A 22,164-nucleotide genomic window follows, 5' to 3' on the forward strand; every position below is an offset into this window, starting at 1 on the left:
AGTCAGCAAGACCCAAGTTCAAATTTGGCCTCAGACACTTATCCACTGTGACACTAGATAGACAAATTACTTAATCTGTCAGCCTCAGTTTTTTCATCTGTAAAATGGGGATAACGACAGCACCAACCTCACAAAGTTATTGCGAAGATAAAATGAGATAATATTTGTAAAATACTTTGCACAAATATTATCTCACTATAACAATTCTAGCTATTATAATTCTGAGAGCCAGAACCAGCAGCTGGGGTGGGAGGGATTAGGAAAGGTTTCTTGTAAAATGAGGCAGCTGAGCTGAGCTTTGAAAGGAAATACGGATGGCAATAGACAGATGGGAAAGGAAAGCATTTCAGGCATTGCAGAGGCGTGGAAAGAAATGGGACACATCCCTTGGAGAGAGAACCAGCAAGGAGGTCAGGAAGACTAGGATGTAGAGTTTGTGAAAGGGAGTAATATATGTGATGATTAGAAAGGTAAGATAAGACCAGACCGTGAAGAACTTTAAATGCCAGACAGAGGCATTTATATTTTATTCCAGTGGGGAATAGGAGCGACTGGTATTTATTGAGTGGGGGGGGGGGGCGGTGACATGGTGAGATCTGTGCTTAAGGAAAATTATTTTTTTGGAGGATGGATTATAGTGGGGGAGAGATTCGAGACAAGAAGACTAAATATGAGGCTACTGCAATAGTCTGGGCAGGTGGTGGTAACGACCTGAACAATGGCGGTGATTGGATGAGTAAAGGGGACATATGTGAGAAGTGTTGGGGGACAGAAAAATGACAAGATTAGGCAATTGGTTACGGGATGATGAATCCCAGTGACTACTAGTGCCTTCAACAATAATTGGGGAAGGTCAAAAGAGAGGGTAGGCTTGGGGTGGGGGTGGGGAGATAATTTCAATTTTGGACATTTTGAGTTTGAGATTTCCATGGGACATCCAGTTGGAAAAGTCCTCCCATAAGCTCAGGCAAGACTAAGAGTCATCTAGAGCTAGATATATAGATCTGGGAATCATTTGTATAGAGATGATAACTGAACCTGGAGCTAATGAGTACACTAAATGAGAGGGTATAGAGAGAAAAGAGAAGACAACCTAGACCACAGCCATGAGAGACACCCACAGTTAGTGGACATGGTATGGATGATGATCCACAAAGGAGACGGAAAGCTGGTCAGACAGACAGGAGAACCAGGAGAGTGTATGCAGAAAAAAAGGTCAGTGGTGTCAAAAAGAGGATTTAGAAGAAGCCATCAGATTTGATAATTAAGAAATCATTGGTAATATTGGAGAGAACAGTTTCAGTTGTCATAAGCTAGACTGCAGAGGGTATAGAAGACTGAGACAAAGTGGCAATAAATGAAATACAGGATGATATCTAGGTGGAAAATTGGATAAGACTTTGTGAGCGTTGTTTGGTTTTTTTTTTAAGGACTAAGGAAGCTTAAATGTGTTTGTAGGCAGTAAGAAAGAAAACAGTAGGTGAGGAGAGATTAAGGATTAAAGGAGGAGAGGTGAGAGTCGGAAAAGTCTGCTGGAGAAGACAGATCAAAGGTGATAATAGCTAACATTTATATAGCATTTTAAGGTTTACAAATCATGTTACATATATTATCTCATTTGACCCTCACAATAACCCTGAGGGTACCTATTGAGGGGTTGGCTTTGGTGAGAAAAAGGGTTTTCTTCAGCAGAGATAAAGAGGAAATGGTTGGGGATGATATCAAGGGGTGGTGAAATGTGGACGTAGGGTTCTGAGAAGAGGGAACAGGAAAGAACTCAGAGCCTTTGGCTTTCTTATATATAAAGTACACTTTTGAAAGGGTGGGAGGAGGGTTTGGAACAACCATTGTAATGAGATTAGGGAAAAGTAAAAAAGACTGCCTAGTGGCAAGGAGGGCCCAATTGAGATAAATTTATAGTGGACCCAGTCAGCTGGGCAGTGTACAAATTTAGTAGGAGCAAAGGAGGTAGAGAGAGTGAATAATCCAATGCTGGAGGCCACCAAGGCATGAGGGAATATACAAGGGACCAAAAGGATTTGAAGGTAGAAGAAATATGTGATGAAGAAGTCTAGAACTAAGGAAAGTTTATTATAAAGTAGGAATTCCAAAAGGCACACTGGAAGGGTGTGGGACAAGGAGTGGGACATTGTGGCATAGAATTGAAGTAGATGGGGATGCAAGGGCAGACTGCAAGGATCACAGAGGGGGTTTTGTTCCTTGCAGTCGGGAATTCAATATCACAGGGATTGGGCAGGCATTTGATAACCATTGGTGAATAAGTCCATATAAGAATTATAGGGGCTGGTAGGAAGTCACCTGAGACACGCAACTGAGTAGAATGTTCAAGGTCTCAGCATGGCTTTACAATTTTACTAAGCCAACTGCCTCCCTCTACATAGATTTAATACATATACACACACATATGTAACCCACAGCCAACAATTGTAGCTATGTACTCACATAGGCACAGTTCAGTCTTAAAAGGCTTATCAAGAACAAACACTTTCCAGGATTTGCAATGGGGAGGCATGTTCAACTATCGCCAATGAGGAACTTTGAAGAACAAAATAAATAAAAGACATCATCATCAAGGAATTACATTAGAGGAAAAGAAAATGAGATGATCATATGACAAGAGGGAGGGATGATCAGCGGGACAGCCAGAATGATCCTCTCAATGTCAGGAGAAAGCAAGGAAGGCCTCCAGGACATAGAGTGAAATCCCTGTAGTCAGCCAATGGAAAAGCATGGATGGGCTGCAATCTGCATCAGTGGAGGAAACACCCTAATCACTGAGAGATCATATCTAAGTACTGGGTGTAGTATCGTTTTGCCAGTTAGTAATATCTCAATTTAGTTTGCTTCCAGTGTATTCTGTTTGTGTCCCTAACAGCAAATGAGGCAACCAAAAATATTTTGAACATAAATATATTTATTATAAAATATACAATGACCCAAATCCATCAGAAAGGAACAACCTGACATTAATGAAGAAGTTCCTATCATGTGGATGAAGTTGATATTTCCTTGGTGAAAACCACATTAGTGTTGCTTTGGTGTGGTCCTCTGGCATTCCCTTGACAAGTCACTCAGCGTGTGTCCATTTTCCCCACACATCTCCATAGCCCCACCAGTGCCATAATCCCTGGGGAGCCTGCCTTAGCTCAGAAAACCTCAGGCATTTAGCCTCATACCCTGCTCCTACTCACCCTATCTCATAGATATTTCCCTCTAGCAGAGGCCATGACTTGCCTCCCTCTTCTTAGAAATCTTTGGGGAAAAGGAAGCTTCTCCAACTATTGCCACATCTGTGACAGCATTAAAATGTGCAGACTCCTTCTACCTCAGAGAAAATTATCTCAGTGAGAAGTCATCTTCTCTGCCAGATCTTGCTGGTGTGGGCAGAAATCATGCCCTCTGCCAATATACGGGGTAGTTATAAAATCCTTTAAATTTTAATAACTCGATGTGCACGTGACAGAATATTATACATGGTACATGAGAGATAGGTTCTTAAAAGTTTTTATGTATCAGTGTTGTTAATTTGGGGTTATTTCTTGTCACAAATCCAATTCATACGAGCAATTAAAGATCAGTTTGAAAAATATGTAACAAATTACAGCAGTTATAAAGGTCAAAAAACTATTGCTTTGAAATCTTATCATATAAACTTTTATATGCCATCTACAGTGTACTTCTTTTCCTGTGTATATCTGAAGTTATCAAAGTTTAAAGTTACAATAAGAACTTTATAACAACACTGCACATATATGTTTGCATGTCTGTGTCTATACAAACATATACACAATAAGGCTTCACTATAAAAACTGCACTCAAATACAATACCATTTACAAAAGAAAGAGAGAAAACTGCCCTCAAAGATCTCGCCATTTTGTTTTAAATTACCTGTTTGTTATTTTACAATAATTTTAGAAGATTTGCACATGCAATGTTTCCATACAACTGTGGAGGTCCCAGGACACACAGATCACCATTTTGAGGCAGTAAATTATGGTGTAATGTGTGTCCTGTTCTCCCTTTTCTCTTCCTTCCACATCTATTTATAGTCTCCATTTTTGCCTTGTACATAGCACTATAACATTCCATTGTATGAACATTTGACAATTTGTTCAGTCATTCCACCATCACTAGAAATCTGTTTCCAGTTCTCTAATATTACAAAGACACCACTGTACATATAATTATTTCATTTTAATAACATTTCGGGTAGGTGACACTAGATATTCTAGCGGATCCATAGTTAGATGAGTTCAAATGCTGCGTCAGACACTTACTAGCTGTATGACCCTGGGCAAGTTACTTAACCTCAGTCTGCTTCAGTTTCCTACTATGTAAAATGGCGATAATACCAACTTTGCAGGGTTGTTAGGAAGATCAACTGAGATACCGTAAATAAAGTGCTTTGCAAACATAAGTGTCATGTAAATGTTAGTGTCATTGCTAGTAAGTGTCTGAAGCAGGTCAATCATTTACCTGTCATTTATTTGTTGTTGCTGTTTAATCATTTTAGTTGTGTCCAACTCTTCATGACCCCATCTTGGGGTTTTCTTGACAAAAATACTGGATTAGTTTTCCATTTGCTTCTCCAGCTCATTTTACAGATGAAGAACTGAGGCAAACAGGGTTAAGTGACTGGCTCAGGGTCTAGAGAGGCTAGTACCTGTCTGAGGCTATATTTGAATTCATGAAGATGAATCTTCCTGCTTCCAAGCCCAGTGTTCTATCCACTGCCATTGTGCCATCTAGTGTCATTTATAGTCTTAGAAAACTGCCTGTGGTACTTGGAAAGATTAAGTATCATGCCCTTGGTCATACAACTAGCACTGGACTATGGCAGACTCTGAACTTTGGTCATCCTCACTTTTGACTAAGTCAGACCTTGGACCTCAGCATCCTTACTTCAAAGCCCACCTTCCGTTTGCTACTTCAGAATGCCTTGGAGAAACTATTTCATTGTTCCAAAAAAACAAACTTATTTCATTGTTTCTAATAAAAATTGGCCTTCTGTCAGTCAGGCTCCATTACTAATTGTCCTGCTTTGCTTCCTATAAAAAAAAAAGATAAGAGTACTTAACCTTGGAGAGCACTTCTCTTGATTATTAATCATCAGGGAATTAAGCCTAGAGATGTTTTTGACTTCCCTTACTCTAAGTCTCTGCTAGACCCAAAATAGCAATAAATGCAAATTCTAATAGGAAGATGATATGGAATAAAGCAATCAGACATAAACATATCAAGGAGTTTTTTCCTTAATGCTTTCCTTAGCCACATTTATGCTAAAGTAAAATGTTTCATAAGCACAAAAAAAGAGGTCCGACTTGGTACTCTCTTAACAAGTCATATAATTGCTTCTCCTGGAAGATTAGATAGACAGAAAGATAGATAAAGAAAGGTACAAAGAGACAGATACATATATAGATGGGCAGACAGGCAGAAGATAGAAAGGTAGTAGTCAGATTTGTTGTTTAGTCGTTTCTGTTGTGTCCAGCTCTTCATAACCCTATTTGGTGTGTTTTTGGCAAAGATACTAGAGTGATTTGCCATTTCCTTTTCCACCTCACTTTACAGATGAGGAAACTGGGGCAAACAAGGGTAAATGACTTGCCCAGAGTCACAAAACTAAGTGTCTTGAGGTTGGACTTGAACGAGGGTCTTCCCATCTCCAGGTCTGGTGTTCTATCCACTGCACCACTTAGATAGACCAACTTGCCCAAATGTTTCTGAACAGTTTCTGTTGTTTGATGAGCAGATTTTTTTTTTCTTTAGGGCTTCTTTTATTCATAGTTCTAATTTGTGAATTAGATGTGTTTGCTTAAAAGGTACCCCCGCCACCCCAGAGCCTCTCCACATCCAAGATAAGCTATAATCCAGCTTCTGCTTGAAGACCTCTTCTGATGAAGAATTCACATTCTGGGAAGGCAACCTATTCTTTGAGATAGCTATAACTAGGCAGTTCCCTCTGTAACTTGTGCCTATTGGTCCTAAATATTTGCCTTCTGGGGCCAAGTATAATTGGGCTATTTAGTCCCTCATCTACATGGAAACCTTGCAAATATTTGAGAACACTGACCTTCTCCCTCCTTTTTTTCTCCCGACTAAGACCCACTCCCCTCCAGTTCTTTCAGCTGAACTATGTATGGCTCACTTTCAGTTCTCTTACCTGTTACTTCTTTTCTCTTCCCCACAAAGCCTATATACATGCTACCACATAAATTGACCATGGTTACAAAATAAGCACCTGTGGCAGTATTCAAATTCAGATCTTATAACACCATAGGTTTGGAGCTGGAAGGGACCTGAGAGGTCATCAAGTGCAACTCCCTCATTTCACAGAGAAGGATACTGAGACTGAGAATTCAGCTGACTTGTGCTGTCCAAGGAGGTCTTCTTCTTAACTCCAAGTCCAACATTCTATCCCCTACACCATACTGCCTCTTAGATGCTGGATGATCTCTTGGATGGGAGAGATGAAAAGGAAAAAATCAAGAGAAGCTTACTACTGATGGGATTAGCTCAAATTAAAAGGAATTCAATGAAATGGCACTGTAATAAAAGTAACAATAAAACATTTCCCCCATAAAGTCATAGCCCTCTCCCACAAGGACCCACACCACCAGTGATAAGAGAGGACACCCGTAGGGAAATAACCTGACAGGACACACAGGTAGGGCACCCCTTGGGGCCCAGGCATGCCTGTGGAGGGGCACACACATAGAGAATTCATGACCAAGGCAAACGTGTGGTGATGTCATCTTGTTGCTCCCACTGGACCCGCTCCTCACCACAGCATGGTGTGTCATGGGTCAGGCAAACCTTTGGTGGACTCATCTCTGCTAGATAGATGCTTAGAAAGCTTCTTTCTGCAAGCAAGCTTCTAGGTTGCAGCTAGAGGCCTCAGATGATTCCCTAAAAGGAGTGGCCTCTGTCACCAGCTTTTTTGCCTGAGAGCATAGAGGTTTATTAGACTTTGGCTCTTTCAATGAGATAACCTGGTTGTGCTCATGCCAAACCGAATCACTCTAGCTCTGGGATTGGCCAACAATAGGTCCCAGACCAAGCCCCATCTGGTCACTGTTTGGGTTCAGATGACTCAGAGTGAATGTAAGTAGGAAGTTTCTAGTTTTGGCCAGAAACCCTGAGGGTGTTCCCCCCCACCCTCAGATTTTTTTTTTTTGACTAGGTAGAAGAGAGGCCATTCTTGTGTTTCATTTCTTACCTACCCTTAATCACTGAATGGGCATTGCCTCAGTCAAACAGAGACCAGGGAAAGACCTTATCATTAGAAATGCCAAGGTCTCCCACTGCATGTGGGGGCCATTTTCAGTCATCCTGATGTATTATCTTCCCAGTCACCAATGGAGTGGAACAAGGCTGTGTGCTTGCTCCCATGCTTTTAGCATGATGTTTTCAGTCATGTTGTCAAATGCTTTCAATGAGGGTGAACACAGCATCAAGGTCAGCTACCGTACTGATGGTAAATTCTTCAACTTGAAAAGGCTACAAGCCAAGACCAAAGTGGAGGGAGTGTTGGTGCATGACTATCTGTTTGCAAATGATTGTAATTCTCTGCTGCTTGTGCTAATTGTGGCTTAACAATTAACACCAAGAAAACACAGGTGCTCCATCGACCACCACCACACCATCCATACGTGGAACCAACAATTACAGCAAATGGAGAAGTTTTGAATGCTGTGGATAAGTTCGCTTACCTTGGTAGTGTACTTTCCAGGGATGTACATATTGATAATGAGTTTGATGCACACACTGCCAGAGCTAGCTCCTTGTTTGGGAGGCTCCAAAGGAAAGTATGAGAGAGAAGAGGTATTAGACTGATTACCAAATTGAAGGTCTGTAGAGCTACAGTGCTGACCTCATTGTTGTATGCCTGTGAAACCTGGACAGTGTACCAGTGCCATGCCAGGAAACTGAGTGGCTTCCATTTGAATCATCCTAGGAAGATTCTGAAGATCACCTGGCAGGATAAGGTACCAGACACTGAGGTCCTTACTCAAAATAAACTGCCAAGCATTCAAACTCTCCTTCAGAGAGCAAAACTCTGATGGGCTGGCCATGTTGTTCGAATGCAAAACACATGCTTGCCAAAGACTATTTTATGGAGAACTCACACAAGGCAAGCATTCACATGGTAGTCAGAAGAAGCAATACAAGGACACTCAAGGTCTCTTTCAAGAACTTTGGAATTGATTGTGTGACATGGGAGACATTGGCACAGGACTGCTCAGTATTCTGTTCCCACATCAGAGAAGTTGCTGCGCTCTATGAGTAAAGCAGAATTGAAACAGCTCAAAGGAAATGCAGGATGTGCAAGTTTAGAGTATCCACCCCAAATGTTCACACAGACTATTTGTGCCCGACCTGTGGTAGAGCATTCCAAGCTCATATCAGCCTGCTCAGCCAGACACACTGAATCTTGACTTAAGCATAGTGATGTCATTTTGGTCCTCTTTGAGAAAAAGCACAACCAACCAACCATATCTTGCCACTGGTCCCAGATGGCTCCAGAGGAGAAAGTAAGGCTGGTGACTTTGCCCAGCTCTCCCTCACTTAAATCCAATCCACTTGCAAAGCCATGGCATCACCTTCCTGATGCCATCGTCCTCTTCCAGAATGACAGACAAATAACAACAACCTCTAAGTATAGAAAAACCCAGTCATTTTATCCCTAGAAGGAAGGGAATCTGTCAGTTCCAAAGATTAGCTCTGTGTGGCTATTCTTTCTAGAAGCAAATTCTTACCTTCAGGGGCCAAGCTCTTTTGGAATACAGAACACCTAGTTAAGTAGAGTCCATGAACATTGCGTAGGTCTTCCTTCTTACTCATCTGAAGCAACTTATCTGCCTCAATTCTTTATCTGACATAGGGTTTTGAAGTCACCTTTTACTCCCATTGATTCCTGACAGCCAACATTCAACCCTTCAAAAATCACTTTAGGGGCACTTTCAAAAAACAGTCCAGGGATGCCTGAATCAGGGATCCTGTGGTTCTACCATTTAAATGAAAAAAAAAAAGAGGGAAAAACGAAAACCAAAAAATATAGAGCTACAGCAAGGCATCATCTTCCACATCAATTCTGGCTTCCCAATTTCTTCCCATATTATTAAGTATACATGACTGGCAACAAACCTAAGCTTGGAGTAGCTCTGTATTAGAGTATATAGCGATATTAGAAGTCCTAGTTCAACACATTTGAACCTCTACTATTACTTACTCCATGCAAAATGTTGGAAAGGAGCCTGGAGAAGGCTAGTGGCGGCAGTGATCAAACACCTATGGTACATGGAGTTCTATGCTAGATACTAAAAAAAGAGACCAAATTTTAAATACATACACTCCTTGCTTTCAGGAAGCTTAGCCTAGTAGATCCTCAAGAAGCTGTGATTTCAAAGATGTGAGAACAATCTCTCTCTAATACAGTAATGTCTCAGGGATTCATCCAAGGCTCAGAGAGGTTAGGTGACCTGCCCACAAGTCACATGTCAGAGCTGGATTTGAATCCAGGTCCAGCACTCCATACTCAGTGCTCTATCTACTATCATATAAAAAGCATCAGGCAAGTTGTAGGTGATAATACATTAAGAATTCCCTTTTTATATAGTGCTTTAACACATAATGTGCACTAGAAGTATATAAAATGAAGTCTGAAGGTCATTACTAACAGGAATGATCAAGGAACATTTCCATTTTACTTCCTTATTAGATGGAAAAAGATTGGGTGGTTCTGGTGTTCCTGTTAGAGAAGATAAAGAAGCTCAAAAATACTTTTTGATTATGAAAGGATTTGGTATTGAAAAAAAAATCTAAAGAGGCAGAGGAGAAAATCCTAAGCTGTAGACAGCTTCTGGCTTCCTGAATTTGTTCTCTGGTTCCCTCTGATTCCTTTCTTGTTCTACGGTAGCAGTTCCCAAAAGAAAGGAAGGGGAATAGAAAGGGGGGGCGGGGGAGAGGAGTGGCACAGCACACATTTCCAAGGACCAAAACTATTTTCAAAATAATACTAAACCATTTTAATTTATAATACAGTAAATATGGATAGATATAACCCATAGAAACAAAAACTCTTTGGGTGGTCCTCAATCACTTTTAAGAATATAAAGTGGCTTTAAAACCAAAGTTTGAAAACCACTACTGTATTGATGAGGGACTGTCTAGGGTGACTGGGGATTTCAGGAATAGGATGAGGGAAAGAGACCTTTGGTCCTGTGCTGTCTACATTTTTATCAATGACTTGGCATAGATGATACATACTTAGGGTACCTGCAGGGTTATGATCCAAAAGTATTTCAACAGGTTAAAACAGTATATGAATCTAAGATAAAATTCTATCAAGTTAAAGGTAAGATCTTACAATTGGTTTAAAAAAAATCAACTACCCAAATACGGAATAGTGTAGGATAGTGTAGAATGGTGGGTAAGCTCTATTTTTTGTGAGACTTACAGATTTTAGTGCACTACAGGATCAAAATGAGACATGATGTGGCAGTCAAAAAAAATTTTCATAGACTGCATAATTAAAGGCATAGACTACATAATTAAAGGCGTAAAATATTTATTAAGCACTACGTACCAGGCACTGTTTGATATGCTTAGGATACAAATACAAGCAAGCAAAGGTAGTCTTTGACCTCAAAGAGATTACATTTAATGGAGGAAGACAACTCATAAATGGAAGCTAGAAAGTAGAAAGGGTATGGGGGAGTGGAGAGGGTTGCTGAGAAGTAGCATGGAGGCCTGGTTCCTGGCAGGACAAAGGTGAAAACTCACCTGTCAGAGCTGGAAGACCCAGAGGCTAAATCCAACACTGCATTGGGAAGTGGGCAGCTGCTGAAGATGATGGCCAGGAAGTGGAATGGGGAGTGGCTCCAGGCCAAATAAAGCAAAAGCTCACCTATCAGAGCCATCAATTGGCATCGTGGAAAGAGCACTGGACTTGGAGTCAGGAGACCTGGGCTCAAATCCACACACCAAAAATTACTAGCTGTACCATTAGCAAGTCACTTAACTTCTGAGCCTTTCATCTGTAAAATGGGAATAATACCTATAGTTTTTATATACTATATACACATATATGTTTATACATATTGTTTATATGTGTATATGTGTGTGTGTGTATATATATATATATACACACCTACATGTATGTATATACACATTGTCCAAATTTTTCCATAATACAGATGACAATAGCTGACATACTAAGTTTACAAAGTGCTTTATATGATATGAAAATTTGGAAAAGTAAAATTACTTACACTTAAATTCCTAGTGTAGAAATGATCTTTTAATTAGTACACAGTGCTGGAATTATTAAGTAACATCTAAGTTTAAAAAAGTATGAGACATTTATTTCAGGGCATATCTGATAGACACTAAGTTAAAATTATTTTCTTTATAACTGCTATATGCAACTGAAATAAAGGGGCAGGCCTAATCCTTCATGTGCAACATCTTGAATTCAGTGGCAAGATGATGAAACTTTTTCCTGGCAAAGGTCTTATAACAAAAAACACATAGAAGAAATGGCTCAGTTCTTGTGTAAACAAAAATGGTCCAAACTTTTGGAGGAATCTGATTTTACAAAAAGTTTATTTTTTATATGTAAATAGAAACAACAGTATAATTCTGACACCTAAAAACTATTCATTGAACAAGATCTTAAAATATGATGAATTTTAAGACTACGCTCAAGTGCTTATCAAATAGACAAGCAAAGTACAGTTCCCATAACAAAAACAAAAAAACCTCTACATATCCACTGAGCACTTAAAAATATTTAAAATGAAAAAGTAGCAAAGTGACTCAGGCAGTGAAGACAGGGCTGAGAGACCCTTACCTCATATGAAAACTGTATTTCAATAAAATGTGTAACCACTTTGTCTCATGCACTGATAAAACTTTCTGGGGAAAAAAAGGAGGACATACATGAGTATCATTAGGGTCTTTTAAATGTTAAAAAACAAAACAAAATGAAATACCCTTGGAGAGTAATACTTCCTGAGTAATTTTTTAGCCATATCAAACATGATTTCATGAAAATTCTTAATTTTTAAAATAAATCTACTGATGTATGAATATAGTGTTAATTCAATGCAGGTAAACTCAAAGAAACTTTACAGAACTCATTTAAGTTCTATCAAAAGTTAAACCAATATGATTTATCCCTAAATTTTACAAGGATATTTGCTTGAATACTATTTTCAGTAAAATGGATCATTGAAAAGTAATATTTTCCAGTTTAATAACAAAATACAGATAGCCATTTTGGACTATCAACTTTGATGTATATTCTACCACACACACACCAAAATAGGATTTACTACCAAGACAACTGTGTTACACTACAAAAAGTTACAAATAATTAAAATATTTTCTTTATAATACAACCAAACTTTACAATCCACCCCTTTTCCTAAACTTACTACAATGATTAGGAGTTGTGGCACTTTGTTTTCTGCAAAAAATACCAAAAAAAAAAAAACCCAACCAAAAAACCTTTCCTCTTCATAAAACCCTGAGGTGAAAGGCTTTTAATATAATAAAACTGGAACCACTATTTTTTCTCTCCTGTATTATACTGCAGGTAAGTTAAAAAATTTTAAAAAGGAAATGTAACAACTTTCAGGGCTGTTTTCTACAGTTTTGCAAAGAAGTCATTTCCACGTCAACACAGCTAATAGGGTCTAATCTGACCCTTTTTTAAAAAGTTCATCTTAATACTCATTAGTGCCGAGATGGGCGCCATTTTCCATCCCTACTGTTTTCTCTTCTGCTATCATAGTCATGGCTCCAACCATCATGGATCCTATCTTCATAGTAGGAATCATCTCTGTTTGCTCTATAATGATGGTCAGATCCATGATCCCCATAACGCTGCTCACGGCTATAGAGCCTATCTGACTGATAGGGATGGGAGTTCTGTCTGGTTTTTCTCTGTGACATTGGTGTATCCTGGCACCACTGGGAGCTTGGAGAAAGGTTAAATGAATGACCATGCTGCTGCCCTGAGGGTGTAAAACCAGGCTGATCCAAGTGCTGAGGTACAAACTTCCCACTGAATGATCCCTGCTGCTGCCACAGAACGTTGTTCATCTGAGGGGACAAAAATTTTAAAAAGAGAAAAGATTAAATAAAAAAATTATATTAAAAGATCATATCACTCACCACAATGGAATAACAAAGCCTGCACAAAATATCTGCCAAAGTGGATTGTAGGTTATGGTCCTAATTGAAATAATCCATTTAATAACTGTCTGAGTGCCAGTTATGGTATTGACAAAAATAAAAGGATGACTAAGAAAGAACCTATCCAAAAAGACCTTATAAAGTCTCAAAGGGGAATTAAGACATGTATACCAGGGGGCAGCTAGGTGGCGCAGTGAGTAGAGCACCAGCCCTGGAGTCAGGAGGACCTGAGTTCAAATCCAGCCTCAGACACTTGACACATGTACTAGCTGTGTGACCTTGGGCAAGTCACTTAACCCCAATTGCCCTGCCAAAAAGCAAAAAAAAAAACAAACAAAAAAAGACACGTATACAAATATAATACAATACAAAATTGAGTAGTCTAAGTATAAAAAAATAGGTACAGAATAAAAAGATTACTTCTCATTGAGGACATCAAGGAAGTGGCATTGATTATATTTACATACATGTCTTAGACTGGGGACAGACCATAAAGGAGGCAATACCAAGACAAGGAGCTGAGACTATAAACTACAGGTAAAGAGACTATAAACTATGCTTTAATATGTCAATAATATGCAAGACGGATTGACTTTGTCATCAGTTATGATACTACTACAATATAGCAGGTGTAAGATAATAAAAGCCAAAATCAGAGGGTGGGAATGTAAAGGATGGAATGGATACAAGAACTATTTTGAAGGAAAAATTGACAGAATGTGATAAATGGTTAGATAAAGAAGGCAAGGCGCATGAAAGAAGAAAGGAGGAACCTAAGCTTTCAAACCTGGGTGACAGAGAATGGTTAATACTATTAAGAAAAATAGAAATATAAGAAGTGGTACAGAAGCCATAGTTACTATGAGTTATAGTTAATTATGTTAACAAATGGAAAATAAATGCAGTTCTGCTCTTGAACCCTAATATATGTGTATGTACATATGTATATCTATGCATGTGTATTGATGATTTGACTAAATGTCAAATGGAATTTTTGAAATCTAACTTAAAAAAGGCTTAAGAACTCTCCAACTTGAGAAAACACATGAATACAATAATTCATGCTACAACTTTTTGTGAACATTTAAACTACAACCAGTTTGTGGATTAACAAAATTCAGATTATAAAAATAGCTTACCACAGCCTGTCTTTGAAGGTTATCTGGAGATGAGAAAGACCTCTGTAGCATTTGTGCAGAATTATATCCAGATGTCAAGTTATCCATATTCCTTTCGTATCTACTCAAAAAAAGAATTCATCATTATATACAAAAGAACAATACACACAAGACTTTGATTCTTGAAGCCCTAACCCATTATTCCCAAGTTTCCTATATCAGGTGATCTGTGATCTCAATGTGATCTCCCACTAATGACACAGATTGTAATTTATCCATGCCTTTTCAGTTTGTGCAACTCCTATTTCTTCTCATAACAGGGAGAGAAGGGTATTGCCCACCATGCTTCAGGCCTTCCAGATTTCTTGACAGTGTGTTTACAACTGTATTATGGGCTGTCCACTGGTTGTCCCTCTTGCTACATGCAGTGTATAACTTAAATATATAAATTATCAATTCAAGAGCTAGGGTGGGTTAACAATTTAAACAGCTGATGTCACCAAACATATCAACCAACTTTCTAAAACATTCTTTTGAACCATCCAATAAAAATCAGAGGAAATAACTAAACTAGTGCATACTTACAAGGGTACATGGGACCTCTGACCTGCCAAGACCCCAATGTAGAGTGGAAACCGTTCATGTTATACTCATCTGCCATCACCAGCATGAATTATCCCAACCCACTGCTCCTCTGTTCAGTGTGAAACCCTATGGCTAACAAACTTTCACCATCTGTTACTTTCCCAATTGCCCACTGCCCAAAAGTAAACTATACCCCTACCCAATCCCCACCTCCCATTATCTAATTCCCAAACTCCCCAATCCTCACACCCATGGCCTAGTGCTGCTCAGCTCACTCCTTTCACTGTGCCCTCTAGAACTCCTGATCCAGAATTAGCAGACCTCTCTCCATTCTAGACCTCTTCCTTTCATGCTCTTCTGGAATTTGGAGATCTGGCTCCCTGTAGATGAACTACAACCCTATTCACCTTCTCTAGCAAATGGCTATACCTTCTTTCATATCACCTCTAGACATAGCTCTCTTAGGAGTCTGAATGTAACTTTGGTTCCTGCTGCCACTTCTAGACTATCCATTTGCCATCATCATTCAGCAACCTCTTTTCCTCTGAAGTTCACCCTACCCAATTCAGGTCCCAGTGGTTGTTCTCTGCAGAACCCTAAAGGTCATTCTCCCTCCTTACTTTAGGTTTAGTACCTGGCTCACAAATCTTCCTCTCTGTGCCAATTCTTACTTTTAAACTAAAGGAATTTCACATACATATTAATTTTCAATCAAATACCCTAACCTTCTAGTTCCTCAATGTCTTCAACTCCTCCCTTCCACCTCAAGTCTAATCCTTGTTCTCACCATTAGACCTACAAGTGTTTCACTTCAATATTAAAAAACTCTGAAATTCCTTTCTGATCACAACTGCCCACCTTCCTATCTCTCCCCATACCTTTTTACCCCTTCTGAACATATTCTGTGTCTTCACTAGGCTCTCTAATCCCTATGCCCTTCAATACTTTCTTTAGGCCACCATCCCTGATGACTTCACTTTACTCATTTGAAACACAGCCCCTTTGCCCCCTCTTGTCTAATCATCACTCATGCCTAGTCAACCCCAAACCTGAATTACTCCTGACACCTACCCTCTACCTTCCTACTCAGGAGCTGCCAAAATGAGCTCAAGGAAGTCAAGCAACCAAGCTTATCAGATCCACTACAAATTCATGTCACCTAATTTCAACTGGGCCCTCACTGCAGCAAGGCAATAGTTTCAATCCTCACTAACTGAATCTCTCTCATGCTCTTCTTAGAAGCTATTCTCTCTCTTCAGCATGGACTAGTAGAGATGGCATTGGACTTGGATCAGGAAGCTAAATCCCTCTTCAGACACTCACTAGCTGTAACCCTGCGACTTAACTGTTCTGTGACTCAATTTTCCCATCTATAAAATAAGGGTGGAGGTGGTGTGGTTTGGACTAGAAGCCCTGTCAGGTCCATCTCAGCTCTAAATTTAGCCTCTTCTTCCCCCAAAGCTCTCAGCAGAGGACCCTGCCTTATCCTCTGGTAGGCAGCTAGGTAGTACAGTGGATAGAGCGATGGACCATTGGTCCAGATCCCACTTCAATTACTAGCTGTGTGACACTGAGCAAGTCACTTGAGATCTGTCTGCTTCAGTTTCCTTGTCTATAAAATGAGCACCTACCACCCCAGGGTTGTTATGAAGATTAAGATGAGGTATCTGTAAAGCTTACACTGCTATATATACAATGCTAGAACATCACCACTATTAAGAATGGGCTTTCTCTACATCCCAAAATCCCTAGATCTGACTCCCCCCATTCTTATTTTTTATTCTGAATTTAAACACAAAAAAATAGCATTTTCATAAACAGAACACAAAATATTCTATAGAAAATGCTGAATCTCCATTTTGTACCAACTGCTTCCTTAAAAAAGTCTATCATTCCACACATTACTTTCAAAACAGTCCATCTGTTACTTCCTATGCACTTTTGGAAACATTTCGATATCCTTCTTTATCATTACAAATGTTACTCTCCCTCAATCTCCCAACCCCCATGTCCCCCAATAAAAACCTTTAAGAAAAAACCCTAATAATAAGCACAATCAAGCAAAACAAATAAGCATAGGCCAGCAAACCAATGATCTCTTAATTGCAAAATCTGAAGGTATGTTCTCAGTCCTTATACTTCAAACTCTGTAGCATTTAACACTGCTGACCCTCTCCTCTTTTAGATATTCTCTCTTCTCTGGATTTTTTGACACTGTTTTCCCTTGGTTTTCCTCCTGTCTGACCACTTCTTCTCCACCTCCTTTACTGGAACATCGTCCATCTCACACCTCTAAAATTCTGTCTTGGGCCCTTTTCTTTCTCTTCGCCCTCATACCTGGTATCCTCATCAGGTCCCATAGACTTATTATCTCTACACAGATGACTCCCAGATCCATAGATCAAGGCTTAGACTCCATATTGAACTTCAATCGCACACCACCAAATATCTATTGGATATTGCCAATTGGATATCTATAGGCACCTCAAACTCATCATGAATCATCATCTTTTTCCCCAAGCCTACCACCTCTTCCAAACTTCCCTATTTCTAGTAAGGAAAAACATTAATTAGTCTTCTAGTTCTAAGCTTTTTAGATATTTTTAACTTTGTAAAGTTACTTGATACAAGGAGTATAATTTGAGTTACTTGAAAAACTTTGTAACTTAAAAATAAATACCTGATTTGGTTTTATTATAGAATTAACCCAGGTTCACAATTTCAGCATTTTTCTTTATTCCTAACTCTACATATGCCATCAGCTGCCGAAACCTTGATTCTATTCCCCACCCTTCTCTCTATTCTTGTGAACCACTGTAGTTCAGATTCTTATCATCTCTTCTTGCATGGACCACTGTAATAGGCTATTTGGTCTCTCTACCTCAAACCTCTCCCTCCTCCAATTCATCCTCCACAGCTGTCACAATGATTTTTCTCAAATGTAGTTCAGAGGATGTCACTCACCCCTATGAGGTTTCCTATAGCCTCTAAAATAAAAGGTAAACTCCTTTTTTGGCAGTCATCATAACCTGGCCCCAACCTACATATCCTTAGTGTCCCTTCCTCTGCTTCATGCAGGAGCCAAACCTACTTCTTTGCTGTTCCTCCTACATAACCCTCTCTTTCTCTGGCCATGTGGGCTAACCATCTCCTGAATTCCTAGGCTGCCTTCATTCATTCTCTCCTTAGCTGTACCTCTTAAAATTTATTTTCATCCAGATTCAGCTTAAGTACCACCCTTCTACATGAAGCTTTTCCTGGTGCACCCCTAATTCCTAGGGTCTTCCCTCCCAAAGTTACCTCATATTTATATAAGCTTCTCAGAGACTTTCCCTTTTTTTCATATCCCCCACATAGTAGCTACATAACAAATGCTGGTTGACTGATACTTGTTGCAGTGTGATAATACACATAGAGTTTTGCAAACCTTAAGAAACTTTACAAATATAAGCTATTATTAGATTTTCAATCTTTATTACACTTACGCTTCAGTATAACACAATTTAATATAAAATTTAATTTGGCATAAAATATTTGATTCATATCATAGATGCCACCCAAGGATATTTAATTCCTTAAGTACCAAATAGATCTAATTATAAGGAAGCCTCACAGTATGGATTCCAAGAAAAATATTCTAATAAGTCCAATATTCCCTAAGATAAAACAATCATTTATTCCACAGACATTTACCTTCTATGTGTAAGAAACTATGCTAAGTAGTAAGGAAGATACTAAGATGAATAAGACCTAGCTACTACTATTACACTCTAACGTTAATCATGTGATGGCTACTGAAGAAGGTTCTTAAGGGGAAGGGGTGAAGGGCCAAAACAAAAAACAGAAAACCAATTTTATTAACCAGAACTGGTAGTTCTTACCTGCTAGAAGCTGAAGTGGACTGTGGTATGCTAGATGGACTTGCATTCCCAAGATTATGCTGGGAATATGATGAACTAACCTCCTGAGAAGCATGACTACTTCCTGAAGAAAACATATTTGAAATTTGTTTTTTTTTCAAGGTCATCCAACTTCAAAAAGTTAAGTTTGGTATAACCTTAATATCTCAGACACTAGAAATAACTTGCATTTCAATATTCTACTCTACTGTTTCATCAGAGTAAGAAATAGGTTAACCAAACAAAATGTTTACACATAACACTAATACCCAGTGGGTAAAGATGCAATCAAACTGCAACATTCCAATTGTCAAAGCAGACATAAGAGCAATTAGCTAAAAGTTATCCCTTACTAGCTCCAGCAATTATAATTTGTAAAAACAAGTTGCGGAAAGAAACAAAGCCCAGAAAGAGTAATTTCCTGAAGATGAGTCTTTCCTTACCAAAAAAAAAAAAAAAAAAGACATGCAACCACTTAAAAGTTAAGAGAACTTAAATAAAAATTCAGATTTCTTAATAAAAGAGGTATTCATGTTTTCCTACACCAGCTGGTAGAAAAAGTAGCATGCAAAATATCAACATGAGATCTGGGTGGCCTAAATGAGCAAATTACAAAGAAAAATGAACAACATGAAAAAGCAGTTCCAAGAGAAAAAGTTTAAAGCTTTGCATGGACTCAAGAATAAAAGGAAAAGAGTATACAAATCAATTTAGATATCATCGTCTTCACTGAAGCCATAGTCTAATGTCTTAGAATGGATTAGAAATGAACAAGGATAACTGAAAACTTTGCCATGAGTATGTTTCTTCATCCAAAAAAATGAGACTAGATGCTCTCTGATGCCCCTTCCAGTTCTAACTCTATGCAGAAATGATCTCAATGAGAGCTACAAAATGGAAAGGGTTCAAATAGAAGCAGGGAGCTATCTTATGTCTGGATTGAAGGAATTCTACATGCCTATATAATCTAAACTAGATGTGCAGAAGCTCATTATCACAGGATGGCCCCTCAAGACAAAACTATAGGGATGGATTATTAGAAATACCAGTCAAGGGTTGACTATTAAAGTCTTTTTGACACCACTTTGTTCATTTTCATTCTTAGCTTAAGAGAAATTCTACTCTTTAAGAACATTCTTAAAGAAAAGGACTAAACTGAGTTTTTAGGATTATAGATAATATTAATCATCTGTGATGTCACTGTCCCTCATTACTCAGGAATTCTAAACTTCACTACTGTAAAGTTGAGATGAATTTTTTTTAATTCTACCTAAAAATAGATTCTTTAAAATTCAACAGATACCTGATCTGAACTGAATTTTGATGGGCCTTCCAAAAAGTTTTATTCCATTAAGTAGATTCATTCCATAAGGAACAGATTCTTCATGTTTGAAATTCACAAATGCAAACTGCTTTGGTTTACCATCTTTATCCTTTGGAATTTTAACTTTTATTACAGGACCTGCCTGCAAATAAAAAAATAAAATAAAATAAAATAAAGTTAAAGTTAAATGAAGCAACTTCTGAAAAATGTTCTGTTTGTAAAGAACAAAAATAAAGCAAATTTTAAAAATGGAACAAATGCAAGTAATCACTTGTAGCAGGGCTTAAAAAATATATAGCACATGCATTTCAATTTAGGTGAGAACTCATGATTATTACTACAAAGAAACCTGTTTGGAGGGGCTCACAGAAGAGAACCAACAATGCATTATAGCTTACTCCATTGTGTTGCCAGTGGAAAATACAGTTTGCTTCGGGAGGAGTTTAAATATCCAGTACCTCAAAGCAGTATAGTGGAAAAACCGCTAGATTCGTAGTCAGAGGACCTGGATTCGAATCCCAGCTCTGCTGCTTACTACCTGTGTGACTTAACCTCTTACGTCACTTAACCTCTCCGGGCCTGTTTCCTCATCTGTAAAAATAAAGGTGTTGGCTTCTAAATACCTCCAATACCCCCTTCTTTAAGCTAAGGATCCTTGGAATGGAAAGCAAAATAATAAGTTTCCAGAGGAGGCAGTAAGTGATGTGATTTCAAAATAAAATTTCTACGCTTGTACCTCACAGTCCAAACACTATTAAAAGGCATCAGAACTGCCGAAGAGCATAGGCTGTGACTTCCCATCACTTTTTGTGGTTAAACCTGCATCTATGTGCCCTCCTTAAAACGGTGACAAAGCACCTTCCTCACAACCGCTCAGTTTTTTACCCCCATTTTACGGATGAGGAAACTAAGGTTAGGAGAACTGCCCACAATGGCAGGGCTTAATGAGCAACCGAGTTAAAATCCAAACCTAGGCCTCTCGGGACTTCACGTCCAGCGCTCTCTCCCCCACTCCACAACACGCCTCTTCCGAGGCGCAAGCTAACCAAGTGACAAGTGAAGCAGCTACCGAACGAGGAAACTTTTAACAAGTCGAATCTTTGTGGCTGACGGGCGGACAAAGATCAAAAAACCAGGGAGGGTAATGACCGGCAGGGGTGGACCTTTTCCGCCTGGATTAAAGTTCGTGATCCCTCCCTCTCGCTCCTTAAAACAGCGGCTCTCGGCCTAGCCTAGCCATGCCCCCGACACCTGGCACAATTTCCAGAAACTCCACTCTTCATCAGGAAGCAGCTCCCACCCCTTAGAAATCAAGCACGAGACTTCTTTTTCTGGCTCCAGGCCAAGACACCCCGACCCCCGGGTCAAAAGGCCTCCACTACGCACGCGCGAAGGCGGCGCCAGCCGAGACCGTAGAGCTGAGGCCTCCGCGGGCGAGGGGCGGGGTAAGCGAAAGAGCGGGGAAAGGGAGCTGATGCCAGCCCCTTACCTGGTGGAAAAGCTCGAAGAGCAGCTCCTCCGTCACTTTAATGTCGAGGTTGCCCACAAAGAGAGTCCGATCCGCTTCGGCGGTAGCGGCGCCCATCTCAGCAGCCGCAGGCCCCACTGCTAGGATAGAATCGCCGTCGCCGGATGGACTGCGCACGCCCGGAAAGTAGTTCCTCCGACTTTCCCCCTCCCGCTCCGACAAAGACCACACCCCCTGTCTGCGACTCACATCGACGTACGTCAGGATGCGAGTGCGCATGCTCCCTACTCGAACCTTTCCCTTACGGGAGATTCTCGAGGAACCGTCCCTTTTAACCATGGCAACGTGGTGGGTTACCTAGGCCAAGCGAAGCTGCCTGGAGCCGAGAGGCGGCGGGCGGCCGAGAGGGCGACGCAACGCGATCAAGCCCCCTTCCCGGGGAACACCGTGATTAGAAGATGGCCCTGCCCTTGCAGTTACAACCCCACAGCGCCCGAGGCGAAGGATGTGCGGCCAGCAATAAGTTCCACGGAGCCCCGGGACGA

General features: G+C 39.8%; 1 protein-coding gene across 4 annotated transcripts; it reads right to left on the reverse strand.

Moving 5' to 3' along the window:
* Window positions 1-11,612: 11,612 nt before the first annotated feature.
* Window positions 11,613-21,841, reverse strand: RBM7 (RNA binding motif protein 7). Of its 4 annotated transcripts, none has more exons than XM_036744750.1 (5): window positions 21,641-21,841; window positions 20,131-20,293; window positions 18,810-18,912; window positions 14,365-14,464; window positions 11,613-13,132 (listed from the first exon to the last, which is right to left on the reverse strand). In XM_036744750.1, exons 1-5 carry the CDS (start codon window positions 21,734-21,736, stop codon window positions 12,764-12,766), a joined length of 831 nt encoding a protein of 276 aa, XP_036600645.1. In that variant the 5' UTR covers window positions 21,737-21,841; the 3' UTR covers window positions 11,613-12,763. The 4 variants fall into 4 exon arrangements, with proteins under 4 accessions (XP_036600645.1, XP_036600646.1, XP_036600647.1 ...); XM_036744751.1 differs by lacking the exon at window positions 21,641-21,841 and adding an exon at window positions 21,122-21,255; XM_036744752.1 differs by lacking the exon at window positions 21,641-21,841 and adding an exon at window positions 20,610-20,643.
* Window positions 21,842-22,164: the final 323 nt, after the last annotated feature.

This window comes from Trichosurus vulpecula, chromosome 2 (genome assembly GCF_011100635.1).
Source record: "Trichosurus vulpecula isolate mTriVul1 chromosome 2, mTriVul1.pri, whole genome shotgun sequence".
NCBI classification, from domain to species: domain Eukaryota; kingdom Metazoa; phylum Chordata; class Mammalia; order Diprotodontia; family Phalangeridae; genus Trichosurus; species Trichosurus vulpecula.